The sequence below is a fragment of the Diceros bicornis genome, chromosome 12, assembly GCF_020826845.1.
Source record: "Diceros bicornis minor isolate mBicDic1 chromosome 12, mDicBic1.mat.cur, whole genome shotgun sequence".
NCBI classification, from domain to species: Eukaryota; Metazoa; Chordata; class Mammalia; order Perissodactyla; family Rhinocerotidae; genus Diceros; species Diceros bicornis.
The window spans coordinates 4,363,257-4,386,701 of record NC_080751.1 but is presented as its reverse complement, the minus strand read 5'-3'; the positions used below and the strand labels follow the sequence as shown (position 1 = coordinate 4,386,701).

General features: G+C 40.7%; 2 protein-coding genes across 2 annotated transcripts in view; one reads left to right on the top strand and one right to left on the bottom strand.

Annotated features, from left to right (window-relative positions):
* The window catches only part of CAPG (capping actin protein, gelsolin like), a 257,079-nt gene that overhangs the window by 179,042 nt on the left and 54,592 nt on the right, over nucleotides 1-23,445 (bottom strand). The window lies entirely within an intron of this gene.
* USP39 (ubiquitin specific peptidase 39) overlaps nucleotides 1-23,445 on the top strand; it is a 34,374-nt gene that overhangs the window by 996 nt on the left and 9,933 nt on the right. Inside the window, exons 2-10 of the mRNA XM_058550782.1 lie at nucleotides 2,025-2,094; nucleotides 3,382-3,476; nucleotides 4,887-5,023; nucleotides 6,260-6,412; nucleotides 9,863-10,088; nucleotides 11,647-11,724; nucleotides 13,649-13,716; nucleotides 14,439-14,627; nucleotides 21,500-21,642. Of these exons, the coding sequence (XP_058406765.1) occupies nucleotides 2,025-2,094; nucleotides 3,382-3,476; nucleotides 4,887-5,023; nucleotides 6,260-6,412; nucleotides 9,863-10,088; nucleotides 11,647-11,724; nucleotides 13,649-13,716; nucleotides 14,439-14,627; nucleotides 21,500-21,642 (1,159 nt within the window). The remainder of the gene's footprint in view (nucleotides 1-2,024; nucleotides 2,095-3,381; nucleotides 3,477-4,886; nucleotides 5,024-6,259; nucleotides 6,413-9,862; nucleotides 10,089-11,646; nucleotides 11,725-13,648; nucleotides 13,717-14,438; nucleotides 14,628-21,499; nucleotides 21,643-23,445) is intronic.

Here is a 23,445-nt window from a genome sequence, read left to right as displayed (position 1 = left end):
TCTGTTTATACCAATTACATCTTTTCCTTCTCTGAACTTGGAACTCCTGACTTGAACGTGTTCCTAGATACTTGCTTTTTGGTGGATTAGCAAGAGCTTATTGAAGTAGCAGGTGAGTGTGTCACTGGGCTACCTGCTGGGGGCAGGGTTTGTGGAGGGAGGGGTCCTCATTCTCCAAGACTTTATAATTCTGCCTCTGGTCCTGGTTACTTGTATATGATTATACTCTTATATTAGCTCTTAAGTTTCTTGCTCAGGGTCTTGTGTTTGACATATTTTTGTATTACACTCAGGGTCCAGAATAGCACCTTGCTCATAGAACGTACTTGATAAATATTTTTGAATAATCTAGTTGATAATTTCAGGGTATTCTCTGATTTCCTTTACTTAAATACTCTGCAGCCTCAGTTTTCCCTTTCTTTGGTAGAGAAATTGTTTCTTAGATATTTTGCATAGTTTTGGTAAGGATTGTTTTCTTTGGGACACCCTAGGATCCCAGTTGCTGTTACTGTCTTGTCTTGTTTTTTTCCTTTTATTTCTATTGTGAAATAGATCGCAGGTACTAAGATATACTGAATGTGATAATGTATAAGTACAGTTTAAAGAAGAGAGTGGATGTACATCTAACACTTGTCAAGAATTGTGAAGGATCTGAGATTTTACCCGGTGTGAAACTACCAAGTTAGCTTGCCACAGTGTCGTGGATGCTGATGTAAGACATGGGACTATTGGGTCTGAGACAGTTTATTGCAGCAATAACCAGAATAGCATTGGTGTCAGTTTCCCGAGTTAGTTCCCACAGTACAACATGAAGAGAACCATACACACCATGGGTGGCCTTACAGGAGAGGAACTCTGAACTTAGAGAACCTGAATCTTTTATAATGGGCTGTGAGTTTGCCTCTCGTTTGCTCTGTAGGAAGACACTATCTCTGTCTTCCAAGGCTGTTCACTATACAGACATCCTTGACAAGATAGTCTGGAGACAGTCAGTGCCTCTGGTCACAATATGTACAGAAACATGGGAAACCCATGGAGAATTGCCTCCTAACACTGTTCAGCCTAAGAAGTGGTACAGAGTCAGTACCTTAGAAGCTCCCATAGGCCCCTTGCCAGTTGTGCTTGCCTTCCTTCCTTGCTTAGGTAATCACTGTTCTGAATTTTTTTCTAATCATTTCTACTTTTAGTTATAGTTTTATTTCATATATGTATCCTTAAGTTACACTGTTTTATTTTGTATTTGATATAAATGGAGTCGTATTGTATGTAGTCTTCTGATTTGCCTTTTTTTTTTTAACTAGGCATATTTGTGAGGTTCATCCAGGTGGATATTCATGGCTACATAGTGTTCCATTAATACACCAAAATCTATTTCTCCATTTTATTTGTGGCAGACATTTGGGTTGTTTCCAGTTTGGGCCCTTTCACATATTGCTGCTATAAATATTTTTTAGTAAAGCACTCTTGGTGCACATGTGCAAAAATTTCTCTAGGGTATGTAAATAGAAGAGAGCTTGCTGGGTCAGAGGGTCTGCATATTTTCAGCTTTGATTCTGCTGTACTATTTTCCAAGTTTATACTCCCACCAGCTGTACATGAGCATTCTCATTGCTCCACATATTCACTTGGAATTTTCTGATTTCTTTTTCCCTCTCTGGTAGGTGTGAAGTGGTACATCACTGTGCAAGGAAATTTGCATTTTCTTGAATATTGATGAGGTTGAGCATCTTTGTGGGCTGTATTCATCATTTTCTATTGGACTGTTTGTCTTTTTCTTATTGCTTCACCAGATTTATTTATGTAATCTGCAAATGAATCCTTTGTTGGTTATATGTGTTTCACATATATTCTTAGAGTTTGTGGCTTGTTCTATTGGTGGGCTTTTTTTTTGGTGTTGCCAGGCCACCTTTATAGGAGCTCATCTTGATTAGTTTTTCCCACTTCTACGTTTCTTTGTTTGTACTAGTAGTTGACCCTGAGTGTGAGTTTCACATTTTCACAGCCTGTGATGATTTTCCTTTCAGCAAAGAATGGCCGCGTGGATTCTGAAGACCGGAGGAGCCGCCACTGCCCGTACCTGGATACCATTAACAGGTCAGTAGGACAAGGATGCCAAGGGCAGCAAAAAACCGTGGAATGTGCAGAAAGTTCTTTGGACTGTACATTGAGCACAATGTTCACAGATTTTATCCCTTTTAAAGCTTTCTGCCCAGAAAATTGTGCTTCTTGCCATGTTTATTAATCTTTGCCTTTCAATTTAAAGTGTCAGAGGGAGTTTTTTTAATGGTTGGCACATACGTAAAGAGCTTTTAGCTCATTTTGAATTTGTATGTTGGGATAATGGAGTACATAGCGTTCTTAAAAGGATAATAGCAAATTTAAATATTTATTGAGCACTCACTATGTGCTAGATATTACTCTAGACGGCTGGAATTCAACAGAGAGAAAAACATACAAAAATGTGACCTAAAGCAGAGGTAGTTACCTCATCCTGGTGTTCTTTTCTCTAATCCCAGATGGCATCTTAGGATACTTTTCAACTTATGCTCTAGGGTAGCACTGTCTAATAGAACTTTTTGCAGTAATGGAATATGGAATTGCTCTTTATAAGGGCTGTCCATTGTAGTAGGCACAAGCCACTTGTGGTTAGTGAGCACTTGAAATGTGGCTTGAACAAGGACTGAATTTTAAATTTTGTTTTAAATTTAAATACCTATAGCCACATGTGACTAGTGGCCCATTTAATGGACAGTGCAACTTTACCAGGACCATCACCAATTAGTTAGAGTTAACATTTGAGAGGAAATCCCTTTATCACCTGGATTCAGTGGAGGTAATCTTAACCTGCCCAGTACTCATGTACCATTACTTTGCACTTGAATAAATAGATCTATTGGTAAGTATTCCCCTAAAATTCTTCAGTCTTCCCATTTATTTTTATAGACAAAAATAAATTTTTCTTTTATAAAACAGTTTATTCACTCTTTTTAGGTTCTTCCAGCCCCAGTCTTTTAGTCTGGAATGCTGTTGGGGCCCTGTTACTTTAGTCCTACTTGTACCTATCCCTCCAGAGAAAGTGACTGCAGTGGAAGGTTCTCAACTGGTTGTAAATACTAAAAAGAAAGAGGGTCATTGCCATTGTGTGTCTGGTGGAGACGTCTTGACACTGCTTTGGGCTTTCATGTGCTATATTATTCAGCATGTGCTATATATTCAGGTGCTATATTAAATGTCTAGTGAGGAATAGTTAATGGTTGTTGAAGTATTCTCTGAAGGATGCTGTGTGACATTGTGGAACACGGAGTCAGCATTGTTTCACTTGGGTGCTTTCCTAGACATCCCTCCCTATTAATTGTTCTTTCTTTTGTTTGGTTCTCTTAGGAGTGTGCTGGACTTTGACTTTGAGAAACTGTGCTCCATCTCCCTCTCGCATATCAATGCATATGCCTGTCTGGTGTGTGGCAAGTACTTTCAGGGTAAATAAATGTTATGCATTATAAACTTGCTAGATTTTCAGTGCTAGCCACAAGTCTGCTCTAGAGAGTTTTTTTTTTTTTTTTTTGTGAGGAAGATCAGCCCTGAGCTAACGTCTGCCAATCCTCCTCTTTTTGCTGAGGAAGACTGGCCCTGGACTAACATCCATGCCCATCTTCCTCCACTTTATATGGGACGCCACCACAGCACGGCCTGACAAGTGGTGCGTCGGTGCGCACCTGGGATCCGAACCTGCAAACCCTGGGCTGCCGCAGCGGAGCGTGCGCACTTAACCGCTTGCGCCACCCGGCCAGCCCCCGAGATTTTTTTTTAAAGAAAGTAAGCTGCTGTCAGGAGTCGTGTCTAATAATCCCTATGTTTGTTCCCAGGAAATTGGAATACTCTTAGAAAACCAACAGGAGGTTCTCTGATTGGTCAGAACCTGAATGCACATGAAAGAGAGAAAGAAGTTATGTAAAAGACTGTGTAGGAGATCTCAAAGACTCTGGGTTTTTGAATCTCTAATGTTTTCTATACGTCTGTCTTTTTCTGAGAATCCTTTTACTCTAAAGACTTTTTTATTCTGTTCTTTTCTGGAAATTTATTATTTCAGTTCATTCAGACCAAGCAAATGCTGTGTACATAGTATAGCGGAGGATTTAAAAGAAATATAAACTACTTTCCTTGTTCTTATAAGGAGCTTATAAATAGTCAAGATTAACACATAAAACAATCAGCAAACTCTATAGACCATAAAGATTACTGCTAGACTGTATGGCACTGAGTATAAATAGGGGCAGTAGGAGTTGAAATATGCAAAGATCAATGTTAGCTGGAGTGTTTGTGTTGAGATCATAGAGGACGTGGAGATGGGACTCGAACTGGCAGGACATCCAGAGTTTGAATGGGTTAAGGGAGAGATATTGTAGAAAGGAGTGGCAGCATGAACAAAGGTATGTAGGTGCAGGATCGTCTTGAATGTGGGCAGTGGGAAATTCAGGACTGAGTGGTGATAGACTGTGATTTGTATATGTGTATGTGTGCATATCGATGTATGTATGTGCATGTATTATACATAATATATACATAGATACTCCTGATTTGTGCTAATATATGAAACTAGCTCATATATGTACATACACATGTATATATTTCATATTCATGTATATAAAATTAGTTTCCCCAACCAATGTCTTATGCCATCTAGGGAATAAAGTAACTAATGTGCTATTCTTTCTTGCTAACTTTTGTGATGAGAGAAGTTCATGTAGGAGATTCATTTCATGGATGGCCTAGTACTTTGTTTTTACTGATATTAACATGTTCCAGTTCAGAATAATGAAAGAATCAAACCTGATTTGTGCCTTTCTGGAATCTGCGCTTCTCTTACAGCCTTTCATCCTTCCCTACAGGCCGGGGTTTGAAGTCTCACGCATATATTCACAGCGTCCAGTTTAGCCACCATGTCTTCCTCAACCTCCACACTCTCAAGTTTTATTGCCTTCCAGACAACTATGAGATCATCGATTCCTCACTGGAGGATATCACGGTGTGTGTGCAAGAGGGCTGGTTTGGAACCAGTTCTTTTGGGAGCCATCCCAGGGCTCCTGGGGATCTCTGTCATCTAAGGTCAGGGAAGAATCTCAGTCCCTTGGGCTTGGAGAGGCTTCTTTCCCTTTGGGACGAACCAGGGAAACCGAGTAAGAAGGTCAGGATTCATAATTGCAGCCTGTGGTCTGCAATCTAGCTGTCATTTCTGCTTTTAGTGTTGAGGGTTAGGGCTGAAGAAATGTGGCTACTTTCTAATCAGTGTGAAAGCATTTTTGTGAAATAAATTATCCTTCCACACTTTGGAGTAGGGTTGTGAATTGGGCCTGGCGTAGGAGAGTGGATACCAGGTTGCAAAGCAGTTCCTGGCTGCTTTTGACCTGATACGGCCAGAAGGGTCAACACATCCTATCTGTGGGCTCCGGGTTGTGACCTGTGCCAGGAATCACTGTACTTAAGTGTAGAGCATGGAAAGTCCTCTTAGGCTTAAATTAATGTTGGAACTGTTGATTATTATTTTCTTTTTTAGCATGTGACTGTGCATTCATAGTGCTGAATGCTCTGTTTTTTTTTTAAGGAAAGCTTGATATTCAGAGTTTTTGAAATGCCGCTTATGCTGTTTTTATAAGTTTTATAGGCCTATTAATAATTGAGTTTAAAGTAGTTATGGACAGTATTTACAGAGGGAGACACTGAAGTAAATTCAAGGTTTCAAAGAGAGTTAGTGGTAACTTCTGTCCAGCTCGTGACGTGATAGCCCTCATAGCTCTAGGGCTGGGAAGGTCCTAATCCTGCCCCTCCAACCACCGGGAGCCATGAGCTCTGAGTCCTGCACACAGGTGAGGAGGCGCTCCTGCTCCTGTGCTGGGTCCATGTACTGGCTCTGTGTGAGGTCCCACCCGAGATTCAGACCCCTGCTGCCTGCAGAGATTTGAGTGTCCTGCAGTTTCTGACAGTCGTTTATCATGGAGTTGGCTAGACCTGAGGTCTGAGGAAAGACCTGGGATTTAGTGATTTGGGGTTAAATACAGACATCCCCTTCTACATTAGTAATGTGGAGAGGACCTCCCCTAAATTACCTTGGTTTTGATATCTGTTGTTGGGAGCCCTTTTGTGTGTATGGTGAGACGTTCACAACCAAAGTGTTTTTTGTTTTTAGCAGAAGTTGCTGTTGCAGATATATCTTATGAACTGTTTACAGCCCTAAGACAACTTAGAATTTTCTTTTGCTTTGCAGTATGTGTTGAAACCCACTTTCACCAAGCAGCAGATTGCAAACTTGGACAAACAGGCCAAATTGTCTAGGGCATATGATGGCACCACTTACCTGCCAGGTATTGTGGGACTGAATAACATAAAGGCCAACGACTATGCCAATGCTGTCCTTCAGGTAGGCTCAAGATGGGGACAGTGAGGGAGAGGGGGTAACCTGGGAATACTGTGAAGATTGACTAAGAAATTACTGCCTTCTGGCAGAGTGTGGTCTAATGGTCCCCAGACACCAAGCCTTGCTGGGGACTCTACTTGAGTTTTTGTTCTGTACCAAGCAGAACATTCTTATGTCTACTCAAGGGGCTGCTGCCAAATGATGAGGCCTTTTCCACCCTCTGGGCTCATGACATCTGGAGCTTCCAGGGAATGAAGGATAGAATCTGCACGTGGCCTGGCAATACCAAATACGAAACATTTACATATGCTAGATGATGCATTTTTTTTTTTGAGGTGCGGATGTTCATTGTGCTGGCTATCCAATATCTCATTCCTGCCCCTGTGCTTAAGCCCTGAGGTGGGAAAGGCAGAAAGCCAAAGTTGTCCTATTTTTGATTGTTTTTATTTATTTATTTATTTTCCCCCCAAAGCCCCAGTAGATAGTTGTATGTCATAGTTGCGCATCCTTCTAGTTGCTGTATGTGCGACGCGGCCTCAGCATGGCCGGAGAAGCAGTGTGTCGGTGCGCGCCTGGGATCCGAACCCAGGCCGCCAGCAGCGGAGCACGCGCACTTAACCACTACGGCACGGGGCCAGCCCTGTTTTGTTTTTTTTAAAATTACGTGAATAATATGTGCATGTTGTAGAAAAATTAGAAAATGTTGGTAAGCATAAATAAGAAAATTAACAATCCTACTTCACCCGAAAAAGGTTGATTTTAATGTGTACAAATATTGAATAACTATGTGTACACCTGAAAATAATGTTATAGTCAATTATAACTCAATTAAAAAAATTGGTTTTAAAAAATTATAAACAAAAAAATTTATAAACATAAACGAGGCTTATTGGGGGGAAAGAAAGATATATAAAGTGAAAGCTTCCCTCCTTTCCCTTCCTAGTACTCTGTCCTGGGGTGGTTAACAGTATATAGATCGCCAGAATTTTTTTCTGAACACATATGCACACATACATAATATTCTGTTAAGTGGCAATATTGTGATTTATTTTGCCATTCCCCGATTGATAGATAAAATTTAACTTGTCTCACTTTTTTTTCCTTTGACCAGTGTTGCAGTGACTATCCTTCTATGTATAGTCCTGCATTTTTTGCAACACTTTTACATTTTGTTACATTTCTTTCCTGGACTTTTTTTTTTTTTTTTTTTTGAGGAAGATTGGCCCTGAACTAATGTCTGTTGCCAATCTTCCTCCTTTTTTCCCCCCAAAGGCCCAGTAGGTGGTTGTATGTCATAGTTGCACATCCTTGTAGTTTCTCTATGTGGGACGTTGCCTCAGCGTGGCTTGATAAGCCGTGAGTAGGTCCGTCCCCAGGATCTGAACCGGTGAACCCTTGGCCGCCGAAATGGAACACACGAACTTAACTGCTGTGCCATTGGGCTGGCGCTTTCCTGGACTTTGAAAATATGCATAATTATATATTTTTTATCTGTGAAGCATTATAGTATATATATGTATCTTTATATTTTTTCTAACTTAAAAGCGTATTATGAAGTCAAATATTTTTGTGCAGCATCCTTAATTATTACATGTTATTCCATTTTGTTGATAAATTATAATTTATTTAACCATCACTTCTTGTATTAATGCATCTAGGACCTAGATTCAAGGCTGTAGGGAGTTTGTAGCAACTTGCACACCCACTGGCAACACAAGAATGTTCTTCATCTTACATTGTCACTGTTACCATTGAAAACAATTTTTTCTGTTTTGATAGGTTATCTCCATTTTAACTTACCTTTTTTAATTCACTTCTAAAGTTAATTACTGAATAGTTTTTCATGAGTTGTTGAGCCTTATGTGCTCATTTTTCTATTGGTTCATTTTACTGAGCTTTAAGAAATAAATCACTTATTAGCCTTTTTCTGTTGTATATGTTGTGGATATTTCCTCCTAGTTATTGTTTGACCTTTAAACTTTGTTTTGGTATTTTTGCATGAAGAATAGGGTAACAAATTTGTAAAATTATGTCTCTTAGTTTTGGTGTCTGCCATTGGTGTCATGCCTAGTCTTCCAGGAAAGGTCAGATTCTTAGGTGGAGAGAGACTTGCCTACTGTTCCTCTTATAGCCTCTCAAGGCTTTGTGAAGACTGTTACAGGTGGGCAGATAGGATTTGAACATGGTCAGGGCAGTTAGTCTTGGCTTTGTGGTGGGTTTTAGTTTCCATAGGAAGTTCTCTTTATTTATAAAAATAAGAGGATGAACAAAACTTCTGTGATGAGATTTCCACTAAAATAGGGTTGAATGGACCGAGTACTCCATCTGGAGGCTGGACAATTTCTCTCCAAGGATGCTTTACTATTATTTATATTGTGAAGCCAGGGAGTAGCCTCTCTCCACAGCGGGGATAGCTGAGAGTTAGGGTAAACTTTATCCATACTCTTCTCCTTTTGAGAGTAACTCTTTTTTTTAGTAATTATTCTCTAAGCAGGAAGTTCTTGTTTATTTAGCTGAGCTAAGCTTTTAGGGGTTTTCCTAATCACCTCTAATGGTTTTGGTGCTCCCTGCATCCTGAGTTGTCGTCCCCCGAGCCTCCTGGGTTTATTGTATTTAGCAGAAACCTTGTATCCTCCTTCTAAGTGGATCACCTTGTCAAAGCAAGTTGTGCTTATAGTAAGCACAGCACAGGTGAGGATTCGTGAACCCATCTGGAAAGACCTGTGGGGAGACTGTGTGTTTATTTAGTGTCTATTCTGTGGTCTCCCTCCCAGTTTTGTACCTCAGACTCATGAGCATGTATTCCTTCCTGATCCAACATGGTTGGGTTTTATCTTTTTGCTTAATGAGGTAAAATTTATTTCTGTTTGCTTAAACCTTTTGACCATTTTCCATCATAATAGAGTACAGTCATATTTATATACAGTTCTGTGGTTTTATTACCACATTCTCAATACCACATTTGGTGAAAACACCAAATTTTATTACGATGATTTTCATATTATTTTAATGTGCATTTGAGAGATGGGGGAACTGGGGTCTCTAGGTGGTTATCTTTGCTCCAGCCAAATCGAGGATGATGAAAGAGTATTTGGGTTTCTAGCCTTCAATTTCTTATGAAACCAAATGTAGTCACAGGCCTAATTAGAGTGAACAAAGGAAATCGTTAAATAAGTTGGTCAGCAGATAGGGATTTGAATACCTTTTTTTGAAACTCCTTTGTCATATCCATGTCAGCAAATTGTCTGCAGAACTGGACTTTGTATGAAACATCCAATACGAAGGATGTTTCTCTCTTGTGAACTCTGGGTGGGATTATCCAGGAGTCCATTTACTTCTGGTTCTTTGAGGCATCATAGGCGCAGTTCTGTTAGAAGAATGTTAGTTGGAAGAGCTTGGCTCCCAGGGGTCCTGCAGAAGGGCTTGGGATTAATCAGAATGTTCGACTTCCAGGCTCTGTCTAATGTTCCTCCTCTCCGGAACTACTTCCTGGAAGAAGACAATTATAAGAACATCAAGCGTCCTCCAGGGGATATCATGTTCTTGTTGGTCCAGCGTTTTGGAGAGCTGATGAGAAAGCTCTGGAACCCTCGAAATTTCAAGGCACATGTCTCTCCCCATGAGATGCTTCAGGCTGTTGTCCTTTGTAGCAAGAAGACTTTTCAGATCACCAAGCAGGGTAAGGAACAAGTCATTCATGTTCTGTTACTTGAGGGCAAACAAAACTAGTTTGATGAACAAATTTACGTCCATTTTGCAGCAAAAATTGTAGTAGCCAGAGTGAGTGTCCAGTGAATATCCTGGTTAGGTTCCTCACTCTTATTTCATCAGCCTGCCCTGCTCAGAGTCCCAAGAGATTTTAGCTGAATAGAAAGTCTGTCTTATTTGGTAAACTAAACTGCATGGCCTAGAAGGAAACCAGGATGCTGGGAAAGCTACTAACTAACCCCACTAACCCTTATTAAGCACCTACCACCTTTGCTTTTCATTTTTTCAGGTCGCAGACTAGAATATTCTTTTTTTTTTTTTGGTGAGGAACATTAGCCCTGAGCTAACATCTGTTGTCAATCCTTCTCTTTTTTGCTGAGGAAGATTTGCCCTGGGCTAATATCTGTGCCAGTCTTCCTCTACTTTATATGGGACGCTGCCACAGCATGGCTTGATGAGCAGTGTGTAGGTCCATGCCTGGGATCTGAACCTGTGAACCCTGGGCCACTGAAGTGGAGTGTGCGGATTTAACTACTACACCACTGGGCTGGCCCAGACTGGAATATTCTGATGAACTATTTTGACTGTTTTCATCCCTCCAAACCCAGTTAGTTGTTGCCATGTGCGTAAAGTGGACACTCTGTAGCTCTTAGTACCTGTATCTCATATAATATCCTCTAGCATCCATGTCAGTTTATTCAACACTCACTCATGGTGCTAGGTTTTGCAGCTGCAGGAATAAGAAACATGCTTCCAGGAGCTCCCATTCTAGTGGGGAAGACAGTCATGTGAAAAGGTTATTATAGGGTGTTAAGTGCTGTGATCGAGGAAGCATCGTATGCTGTGGGGGGGACCATGGAGCAAGGACCCCCAGTTGAACATGTGGGAGGTAGGCTGGGGTCAGAGTGGAGGGAGAGACGCCTGAGTTTTAGGTAGAGGGGGAGACAGGCTGGGGGTGGGCCTTGCAGGTGGAGAGGACACTGCTGACAGAAGCATGGAGATGCCTGGCACAGACAGAAGACTGCAAGTAGCTGGAGACTTAGATTCCAGAGGACAGTGATGAGAGCAGAGGTGGAGGTTGAGAGGGAGGGACCAGATTGTTGGGTCTATAAGCTACTGTAAGGAACTTGGATTATGTCCTGATGTGACATCCTGATTACATCCTGTGACAAATATGACATCAGATTTATATTTTAAAACATTATTCTGGCTGAGGAATGACTTAGAGGGGATGTTCAGTAATGGCCTTTGATGGGCAGAGAGAGATAGATTTGGAGTAGAGATGATAATTGAAGGTCCTGGTTGGATTAGAGAGCCTAGGGAGAGACTAAAGATTGGAAGATGTAAGAGCTTGTCCTTGAGGAATGCCCACATTTAATGACCAGATAGAAGAGGATACTCAGGGGACGGGATGGCATGGCCTGAGAGGAAGGAGGAAAACCAGGAATGTGGAGTCATGCCAACCAGCGCATGTTTGGGGTTATCATACTGCCTCCCAACTTCAACACGTGCCACCCTTCCTTTCCCAGGGGATGGAGTCGACTTTCTGTCCTGGTTTCTAAATGCTCTGCACTCAGCTCTGGGGGGCACAAAGAAGAAAAAGAAGAGTAAGTCATGTTTTTTGTTTGCTTCCTTTTAAAAACATTTTGCAACTTTCCATCCTTTTCTTCTTAACTGTGTATCTTTTTGTGTTAGGGTAGTATACATGGGCTAGATTTTGTTCCTGAGTAGGCCCCTCTGCCTTTTTTTTTTTTTGTGAGGAAGATTAGCCCTGAGCTAACATCTGTTGCCAATCCTCCTCTTTTTGCTGAAGAAGATTGGCCCTGGGCTAGCGTCCATGCCCGCCTTCCTCTACTTTATGTGGGATGCCACCACAGCACGGCTTGACAAGCGGTGCTTTGGTGCGCACCCGGGATCTGAACCTGTGAACCCTGGGCCGCTGCAGCGGAGCACACACACTTAACCACTGTGCCACTGGCCCGGCCCCACCATGGCATTTTTTTTTTTTTTTTTGTGAGGAGATCAGCCCTGAGCTAACATCCGCCAATCCTCCTCTTTTTTTGCTGAGGAAGACAGCCCTGGGCTAACATCGGTGCCCATCCTCCTCCACTTTACATGGGACGCCGCCACAGCATGGCTTACCAAGCAGTACTTCGGTGCGCGCCCGGGATCCGAACCAGCGAACCCCGGGCCGCCGCAGCGGAGCGCGCGCACTCAACCGCTTGCGCCACCGGGCCAGCCCCTCCACCATGGCATTTTTAATAAGTGGAAATGGATGTAATTGTGCTCTAGAAATCCTGACCCAGTTTCACACTGACCGGCTGGGCAGCATGCTGTAGACTGCTTGTCTGGCGGTGCAAGAGTTAATGTGAGGAGGACTCAGTGGGTGGGTTGCCTGGCTTATAAATGGGCTGGTACCGTAGACTAAAAGCTAGTTTCTTGCCCTGAGCCTATGCTTGGAAAAATCAGGCTGTCCTCCATACAGATTCTCAGACTTTGAGTCCCTATGTCTTAGCATCCGTGTTGGCTTAGCAGTAGTTAGACATTTTTCATGAATGCCAAAAATAACTATTATCTTAGAGACTGCTGAGATAGGTGAATAATTTTGAAGACCTAATGCAGTTTTTCCTTGTCTTCTTTCTGTGTTCTGATAGTGTTGGTGTTTCTTGATGTGGGATTGTGGCCTGCTGTTCTTTCTACCAGATGGCCCTGTTCCCTCTACCAGGTCTCTTCAACGTGTGCATACCCTCTGAGTTCTCTACATTGTGTCTTGTCAGCATTCTGGAACCCTGTTGTGCTTTCTGTCTCATTGCTGTGGTTCTGTTCTGCTCCATCCCTTAGTCTGTCATTTTCCTTTTATGTCCAACGCAGGGTGGACACTGTTTCCCTTTGCCGGGAGCCTGTGGTTATGGGAAGTTCCTTGGCTATATCTTATTTTGCTTGTGAATTTTTTGTGATTCATAAATCTCCAGCTTCTGTAAATCATTCATTTATTTCAAATGCATTTTATTTTTCTCTTAATGGGCCAGGCCCTGTGCTGGAGGGTCAGAGAGCATCTTGTGTAGAAGACAGACATAAAATAATTATTTACACAAATAATTATAAAGGTACCATGGTGGTATACATTACAAAGGTACTTCTCTATTTAGTGAGAACTTTGCGTCTCTTTTTTTTTCCTGTGAGGAAGATCAGCCCTGAGCTAACATATGATGTCAATCCTCCTCTTTTTGCTGAGGAAGACCGGCCCTGAGCTAACATCTGTGCCCATCTTCCTCCACTTTATATGGGACGCCGCCACAGCATGGCCTGACAAGCGGTGTGTTGCTCCGCGCCTGGGATCTGAACCTGTGAACCCCGGGCCACCGCAGCGTAGCGCACGCATTTAACTGCTGCACCACCGGGTTGGCCTTGAGAACTTTGCGTCTTATGCTGGAAGATGCTAGTTTATTTCAGAAATTTAGAAGTTAGGAGTATATTTTGGAAATGCTTTCCAACCTGACAGATTTTGCATTTTGACTTCTGTTTGTACAGCTATTGTGACTGACGTTTTCCAGGGGTCCATGAGGATCTTCACTAAAAAGCTTCCTCATCCTGATCTGGTGAGTGGATTGAACCTGAGTTGTGGACTGGTTTATATTGCCTGAGGGGATTTAGGGTTGACAAAGAGATGCTTAGAGAACTGACAAGGCCTCTTTACCCAGGAGGAGGGTCTGCAAAACACCTGCCAAGTGACGGTTCCCTCAGGTTTCCATCACACCAGTTTGGAAGTTAGTGGTTGGATATACAGTCATACGTCACTTAAGGATGGGGATATGTTTTGAGAAATGTGTTGTTAGGCTATTTTGTCATTGTGTGAACATCATAGAGTGTACTTACACAAACTTGGATGGTATAGCCTACTACACACCTAGGCCGTATGGTACTAATCTTATGTGACTACCGTGGGATATGCAGTTCCTCATTGGCTGAAACATTATTATGCGTCGCGTGACTGTAGTCTGCTGGTTTAAGGGGTCTGGCCGCTGGGTGGTGCTGGTGTGTTTTTTCAGAAAGCTCAGGTAAGCTTTTAGATCGTCTAAAAGTTTTTTAAATAGTCTTATATTTAAACAAAATCTTTCTGAAGATGGAAGCTCATCGGTTCTTGCATTTAGCTAACCAGGTGGTGCTACTGCACGTGCAACTGCCTGGTCTCTTGGGCACCCCCTTCATTCACTTCAATATAATAGGAAGTAAATGTAAAGGTAACAGAAGCCTTGCTGCTTTCCATCTGTGATGGTCTCCATGCGCTCCTTCCCTCCTTTTTCTTCTCACTCATTTCTAGCCAGCAGAAGAAAAAGAGCAGCTGCTCCATAATGACGAGTACCAGGAGACGATGGTGGAGTCCACCTTTATGTACTTGACGCTGGACCTTCCTACCGCCCCCCTCTATAAGGACGAGAAGGAGCAGCTCATTATCCCCCAGGTGCCACTCTTCAACATCCTGGCCAAGTTCAACGGCATCACTGAGAAGGTAACCCCTCTGCATACCTGCCCTGCTGATACCCCTTTCTCTCTCTTGACGTTTTCATTTTCTTTTTATACTTAGAAATCACCTCATGTACATAATGCATTTGTTATAAAGTGTGTTGTCTTTATTGAGCGTCCCAGACTCCATACTGTTTCTAGCTGATCACCTCCAACTCTTGAGTTACAGTGCCCTCTCTTGTATTTCTCATATACCCTGTAAACCTTCTGCCTCTGGGTGGTATGGAGAAAGGAGGGGATATTTAGGACAGTAGAAACTCACAAACGTAAGAAAACCTCCCGTATTTTAAAAAATATAACGTCAGTATTAAAGTGGAAAAAAAACAGAACTAAAATACAGTCGTGTCACTTAACAGGAATACGTTCTGAAAAATGGCATCATTAGGTCATTTTGTTGTTGTGTGAACATCATAGAGTGTGCTTCCACAGACCTGGATGGTGTAGCCTACTACAAACCTAGGCTGTATGGTACTAATCTTATGGGACCACCATCGTAAATGCAGTCCATTGTTGACCAAAACATTATTATGCAGCACATGGCTGTATAAATAAATAAAATGAAATAATTTATTCTTACTGTAATATTATTCTGTATCAAGTTAAAAGTTTCTTTTTATCTGCTCAGTTAACTGTTTCTTGGTTTAATTCCCTTCTTCATCCTAAACGGATTTAATCCTTTTCGATTCTTTATTGGAAGAATTTTTTTTTTCCACTTCATTTGTTTGGTTGATACCATGACCCTGGGCCTTGAAAGCATTGATTTCTTTCTTTCTTTTTTTTTTTTCACTTATTTTATTAAGGTCATAATCGTTTGTAATGTGTAATTTCAGGTGTACGTTATTATTTATCAGTTTCTGTATAGACTGCTTTGTACTCACCACCAGCAGTCTAATTTTTATCCGACACCGTATATGTGTCCCCCTTTACCCCTTTCTCCCATCCCCCCAACCCCCTTCCCTTCTGGTAACCACTAATCTGTTCTCTTTATCTGTGTGTTTGTTTATCTTCCACATATGGGCAAAATCATGCCGTATTTGTCTTTCTCTGTCTGGCTTATATTGCTTAACATCATACCCTCAAGGTCTATCCATGTTGTTGCAAATGGGACGATTTTGTCTTTTTTTAATGGCTAAGTAGTATTCCGTTGTATGTATATATGTGTGTGTGTATATATATACACACACACCACACCTTCTTATTCATTTATCAGTTGGAGGGGACTTGGGTTGGTTCCATGTCTTGGCTATTGTGAAAATTGCTGCAGTGAACATAAGTGTGCTTAAATCTCTTTGAATTGTTGATTTCAAGTTCTTTGGATAAAAATCCAGTAGTGGGATAGCTGGATCGTATGGTAATTCTATATTTAATTTTTTGAGAAGTTTCCATACTGTTTTCCATAGTGGCTGCCCCAGTTTGCACACCTACCAGCAGTGTCTGAGCATTCTCTTTTCTCCACATCCTTTCCAACGTTTGTTATTTTTTTGTCTTGGTAATTATAGCCGTTCTGACAAGTGTAAGATAGTATCTCATTGTAGTTTTGATTTGCATTTTTGTTTGTTTTTTTGTTATTGAGTTGTATAACTTTTTTATATATTTTGGAAATGAACCCCTTGTTGGATATATGATTTGCAAATATTTTCTCCCAGTTGGTGGGTTGTCTATTCACTTTGTTCATGGTTTCCTTTGCCTTGCAGAAGCTTTTTAGTCTGATGTAGTCCCATTTGTTTTTCTTTTTTCTTTTTTTTTGTTGATGTCTTAATAGTTTATAACATTGTAAAATTTTGGTTGTACATTTTTGTTTGTTAATCACCATATACATGTCTCCCTTCACCACTTGTGCCCACCCCCTACCCCCATTGCCCCTGGCAACCACAATACAGTTTTCTGTTCCCATGTGTTGGTTTATATTCTACATATGAGTGGGATCATACGGTGTTTGTCTTTCTCTTTCTGGCTTATTTCACTTAACATAATACCCTCCAGGTCCATCCATGTTGTTGCAAATGGGACGATTTTGTCTTTTTTTATGGCTGAGTAGTATTTCGTTGTATTATATATACCACATCTTCTTGATCCACTCATCAGTCGAGGGACCCCTGGGTTGCTTCCACTTCTTGGCTATATTGAATAATGCTGCAATGAACATAGGGGTGCATAAGCCTCTTTGGATTGTTGATGTCAGGTTCGTTAGATAGATTCCCAGTAGTCGGATAGCTGGATCATAGGGTATTTCTATTTTTAGTTTTTTGAGGAATCTCCATACCGTTTTCCCTAGAGGCTGCACCAGTTTGCATTCCCACCAGCTGTGTATGGGGGTTCCTGTTTCTCCACGTCCTCTCCAACGTTTGTTATTTTTTGTCTTGGTGATTATAGCCATTCTAACAGGTGTAAGGTGATATCTTAGTGTTGTTTTGATTTGCATTTCCCTGATGATTAGTGATGTTGAACATATTTTCATGTGCCTATTGGCCATCTGTATATCTTCTTTGGAGAAATGTGTGTTCATTTCCTCTGCCCATTTTTTGACCGGGTTGTTTGTTTTTTTGTTGTTCAGTTGTGTGAGTTCTTTATATATTATGGAGATTAACCCCTTGTCAGATATATGTTTTGCAAATATTTTCTCCCAGCTGGTGGGTTGTCTGTTCATCTTGATTCTGGTTTCGTTTGTCTTGTAGAAGCTCTTTAATCTGATAAAGTCCCACTTGCTTATTTTTCCTTTAGTTTCCCTAGTCTGAGTAGGCATGGCATCTGAAAAGATTCCTTTATGACCAGTGTCAAATAGTGTATTGCCTATATTTTCTTCCATGAGTTTTATAGTTTCAAGTCTCACCTTCAGGTCTTTGATCCATTTTGAGTTAATTTTTGTGAATGGCGATAGCAGATGGTCCACTTTCATTCTTTTGCATGTGGCTGTCCAGTTTGCCCAACACCATTTATTGAAGAGACTTTCCTTTCTCCATTGTATGTTCTTAACTCCTTTGTCCAAAATGAGCTGTCTGTATATGTGTGGTTTTATTTCTGAGCTTTCAGTTCTGTTCCATTGATCTGTGTGTTTGTTTTTGTACCAGTACCAGACTGTTTTGATTACTATTGCTTTGTAGTATGTTTTGAAGTCAGGGATTGTGATGCCTCCAGCTTTGTTCTTTTTTCTTAGGATTGCTTTAGCCGTTCGGGGTCTTTTGTTGCCCCATATGAATTTTAGCGTTCTTTTTTCTATTTCCGTGAAGAATGTCATTGGGATTCTGATTGGGATTGCGTTGAATCTGTAGATTGCTTTAGGTAGTATAGACATTTTAACTATGTTTATTCTTCCAATCCATGTGCATGGGATGTCTTTCCATTTCTTTATGTCATCATCGATTTCTTTCAATAATGTCTTGTAGTTTTCATTGTATAGGTCTTTCAGCTCCTTGGTAAGATTTATTCCTAGATTTTTTTTTTGATGCAATTGTAAATGGTATTATCTTTTTGAGCTCTCTTTCTGTTAGTTCGTTATTAGCATACAGAAATGCAACTGATTTTTGTAAGTTGATTTTGTACCCTGCAACTTTGCTGTAGTTGTTGATTATTTCTAATAGTTCTCCAGTGGATTCTTTAGGGTTTTCTATATATAAAATCATGTCATCTGCAAATAGTAAAAGTTTCACTTCTTTGTTGCCTATTTGGATTCCTTTTATTCCTTTTTTTTTTTTAAAGATTTTATTTATTTATTTTTCCCCTAAAGCCCCAGTAGATAGTTGTCTGTCATAGCTGCACATCCTTCTAGTTGCTATATGTGAGACGCGGCCTCGGCATGGCCGGAGGAGCAGTGCATCGGTGTGCACCCGGGATCCGAACCCGGGCCGCCGGCAGCAGAGCACGCGCTCTTAACTGCTAAGCCACGGGGCTGGCCCTATTCCTTTTTCTTGCCTAATTGCTCTGGCCAAAACCTCCAGTACTATGTTGAATAAGAATGGCGAGAGTGGGCAGCCTTGTCTCCTTCCTGTTCTCAGAGGAATGGCTTTCAGTCTTTCCCCGTTGAGTATAATGTTGCCTGTGCTATTTTTTTTTTTTTGTTTCTCTTGCCTAAGTAGACATGGTATTCGAAAAGATGCTGCTAAGACCTATGTCAGAGTGTACTACCTATATTTTCTTCTAGGGGTTTTGTGGTTTCAGGTCTTACGTTCAAGTCTTTAATCCATTTTGAGTTAATTTTTGTGTATGGTGTAAGATAATGGTCTACTTTCATTCTTTTGCATGTGGCTGTCTAGTTTTCCCAACACCATTAATTGAAGGGACTTTCCTTTCTCCATTGTATGTTCTTGGCTCCTTTGTTGAAGAGTAACTCTCCATAGGTCTGTGGTTTTATTAAATTTCTTTTTTACCTTGATGCCTCATTCCAAACACTTTCTGCTCTTTATTAGCTAAAGTTCTTTCGTTTTCAGGTATTAAATACTAACAAAAAACTAGTTAAAGTAAAAGAGGTAGTTTATTGGAAGGCATCTCTTAGGATCTTAGGAAGACTTGAACCAAGCAGGATCTGGGAAGGACAGGAACTAGAGTGATGGGGTTCTCAGAGGTGGTGGTCCATTGACTTCCCTTGCAAAGGCTGCCATTAACCTGATCTCAGCTGTTCCAGTTTGCAGGCTCTGCCACTCTGCTCCAGGTTCCCAGGAGGGAGATGAAAGGCCCGCTTGGATTAGGTATCCTTACTGGTCAAGGACCCTGTGAATAGGGGGTCTTTCCTTGAGAAGGGGGAATTGTGAGCTAGGCAGCCACCCCAAGAAGTCTCTAAAACACACCTCCCTGACTCCCATCACTGTTTCCATCCAATGTCCAAGTCAGTTGTCAGGTACTGTTAGCAGGCATAATAAGCAGAACAAGCCCTGGGTAACCGTGTGCGGTTGCAGCTGCCCGTGTCACACACGCACAGAGACAGGTACGTGTTCCTTAGACTCATTTCATTTTTGGGAGGTGAAAGAGAGACCTTAGGGCTCGCGTAGTTCAATTTTTTTATTTTATTGGTTTTAAGTGGCAGAGCTGGGAATCTAAACTCAGATTTTTCATCTGACTTGTTGACTATGCCACTTGGTCCCTCTTATCATCGTTTATTCAAACTTAAATAATATTAAGCTTTTCATGGACCCTCAGTATTGATTTAAATTTATTCTTACTATAATATTACTTAAATTAGTATAAACATAAATGTTGGTATAAGCTCCTATACCTACAGCCTTTAAGTGAGTATAAAATTTTAACAAACTTATGAGTTATATGCAGACAAAACTTTGAAACCAATAAAATTGATTAACAGTGCTATTGTGACGTGATGTTTAGCTAAAACCAAATTGCTCCTTGCTATGTGAATGTGGTACTCATGTCCATGGTGCAATTCCTCCCAGCCATGTTTTCTCATGAACTCCTGAGAAACCTTTGAAAGTTAAGCTGTGACATGATTTAGGTATTAAATCTGTCTATCCTTCACTAGTCTGAGATAATTAAAAATTGTGCTTCTTGCTGTCACCTTGTTCATTGTTACAAATGTGGGCAGTGAAATCTTTAGGCATTTACTTGATTTTTAAAAAAAAAGTTTTTTGCTTTTAACATGGTATTGTATTTCAACCACACTGAGATGAGTTACTTGATGCCACCAAAAAGATGTTTTCCAATGGTGCTTATACCCTTAGATGATCAGAAATTGTATTCTTGGCTATACCAGTCTGGAGAGGAGTTTCTATCTCACTGAGCTGGGACTCTTGGTTTAAATACCACAAACTTACTTTTCTTATCAAATTAGTCAATTTTTCTTTTTGTAACATTTTAGAAAAAAAATTAAAAAAAAATTTTTTTTTCTTTAGTAAATGTTTCTTCATTTGCTCTATGCCCTTAGGACCATTTCCAGAGAATTTAAATGGTGGTGGTGGTGGACATTTTTTAAAATAATTTTCACCAGTTTTGTTGGTGAACAGTTCTTTCGAGCTCCTCATGCTGTAATGAATGGAAGTGAAACTCTTACTTAATATTTTATAAGGTCATCATCCAGGTGGTTTTGCAGTATGTGTATCCTAAATTTTTTTTTGGTATCTTGATTTTAAATTAAATTATTTTCCTGGGAAACTTGGGGATCCCTGAAGGGGTCTCTCATTACCTCCAGAACTCACCTACTCCAGAGAGGGATGTTCTCATTGGTATTTCCTCTCTGATTATGCCTAGTCTTTCACTCCTATCTCCTAGTTTTTACTGTACTAAATTGTATGTGCATGTTAAGGAAAAAATAAATTTGTGTTCACTAGCTTTTAAACCTTTTGGACTTGGGAGGATGTCCTGGGTCCTCCACCGCTCCATCTCCTAGAACATGCTGAGTGAGTCCTTAGTAAATATTGCCTGACAGATTGCATTTGACCCACGAGTCTTGGAACCTTTGAGGAGGAAGGAACGTTAAGATGTCAGTTGACATGCTCAATGATGAGCGGCTTCTCACTGCTTCAGAAATACCTGTGTGATGGGTGCATGCATCTAATTATCAGGAAGTTCTTACTTATTTTGAATTGAGTGAGACTTTCATGGTTTTAATTCTGTAGCTTTTAACAAATCTTTTTCACTTGATATTTTTGTTTTCCTTTTAGAAACAGGTACCCACATTACTGTGATTAGAGTTCAATAGTATGATCATGAGCTGGCTGAAACACAAACCATGGTTGAGGTATTTTAGTCAGCCTTAGGCTATTCCTAAGCCTTATATGTGGTTTCTGGGATCAGGTATATTCTGAATTCTAAGTGTGAGGCAAAATTATATTAAAAACACCAAACCAAAACAAAACTCATGCACCTGCTCCAGTACTCCAACACTAATTTGATAATTTTCTTTTCTCTCTCTAGGAATATAAGACTTACAAGGAGAACTTTCTGAAGCGCTTCCAGCTCACCAAGCTGCCTCCCTATCTAATCTTTTGTATTAAGAGATTTACTAAGAACAATTTCTTTGTGGAGAAGAATCCAACTATTGTCAACTTCCCTATTACGTGAGTATTACCCTGCTTCACTTCCTCTTAGGGAGAGTGAGCCTGAATTTCTTTTCATATTTTTGTACCATTATTAATTTTGGACTGTCTTACTTGAACGTTGCAAGGAACAGAGCCTGCCTATACTATGGAAGTTAAGGGGTTTTATTGGAAGGATACGAATATTTTAGGGACCTCAAAAATAGATGTCTACCTGGAGGCAATCCCTGTTTTACCTTCTCTGCTGCTTACTGGGAAATGTAGTCTTTCAGTGCCAGGAAAAGCAGTTGATAAAAGTAGGGTAGGGCAAGGAGGATTCTGCCTGGCTTTGAAGATAATCCTGAGCAGTTAGAGTCTGTCCATCTGTTCGCTGGTCATCACGTCTTCTTGCATACTGTAGTTAGGCATGGACAGTGGAGATGAGTCCAGATTTGTCTTGTGGTCTTGGGGTCTTTCTATCTTATTTTTCCCCAGAGGGTAAAATCTGGGATGTGTTCGATTGCTCCCTATTGATGAGAAAGTTATAAATTTTGATGTATGGTCTTAATTTTAATTTACCATGCAGTTCTCAGGAGACATGGGTTTTCACACTCTGAAGAAGGTATCTCTGAGAACATGGGGAAACCTGGTGGCAGGGCTGGCAGCAAGAAATGTAGGTCTCTGTGTGCTGGTGCTTAGATAAGGTGAAAGTGGAGCCCTAAGACAGTTTCTTATTGAGGAGGATTTGGATGGGTATAGGATTAACATGATGTTTAGCTCAGTATTTTTTTTTTAATCTTCACAAAGTATTTGGGAGCTGTAATGGACAAATGCTCATCTACTCTTTTCTTTCTCCCTTGATTCCCCTCCATTTCCCAGTTCCCCAAACTATACCAGGATTGCCCACTTTCCCCTTTGAAAACAGTTTCAGTTCTTAATTCTGTGTAGTGTTTGAGAGGGTAGTATCTAAAATTAAAGAGGCCTGAGTGCTGGACCATCCTAGTTGTGTGACTTGGGCAGGTCATTTGCATATTTTCTGGGTGTATTCTCTCATGGATAAAATGAGGGGCTTGGACTAGATGAGCCCTAGGGGTCTTTCTGGGTATAACATTTTATTGTTTCCTGTTCTGTGATCACCAAGAATCTGAGAACAGTGGGAGGTGGAGATTACAGGAGAATTTCCTTTTCTTTTCTCTCACTTTTCTTCCTGTGATCACTAGCATCTTGTTTGTGTGACAAGTAGAGTGAACCTGGGAGACATGGAGCCTAGCTCTCTGCAACTTTGAGTGGGACCACAGAGGAGCTTTCTTTGAAAGTCTGTGAGTCAGGGTTTTATTTCAGAACTGGACTCTTGTGAATTGTCACAGTCACAGTCTGTTCCTGGTAGGAAGGAGTGCTCTTGACCCTAGGGCAGCTCCAGAGGAAGGAGGACTATGTATTGATAGTAGTTCCTACTCAGTCACCACAGAAATGTCCTTACCCCATCTGTTTCTTTTATATTAGGCCTGGAGTATGTTCATTTTGCCACCAGTTGCTTTCGGATTTTTGGTAATTGTGGCTTCAGTGGTTTGTGTTTAAAGAAAGCTTGCTTTGGAGAAGTAAAGAAAAAGATTACTTCTTAATTAGTTAGCCTTTAGAGAACCTCGAACTGTGTGACTAATTCTGGAATCACGCACTTAAATTACTTTATGCACTGTGATTGCTTTCAGAGTAATACGGTTCTAGATTATCCAAAGTCCCCACTTCTTGAAAAGGAGAGTTTTCGTACCTAATTCTTCTCCTGTGTTTTATTCATAACACATCATCTTTACAGGAGATTTATCAGACTTGCAGCAATTAGGTACC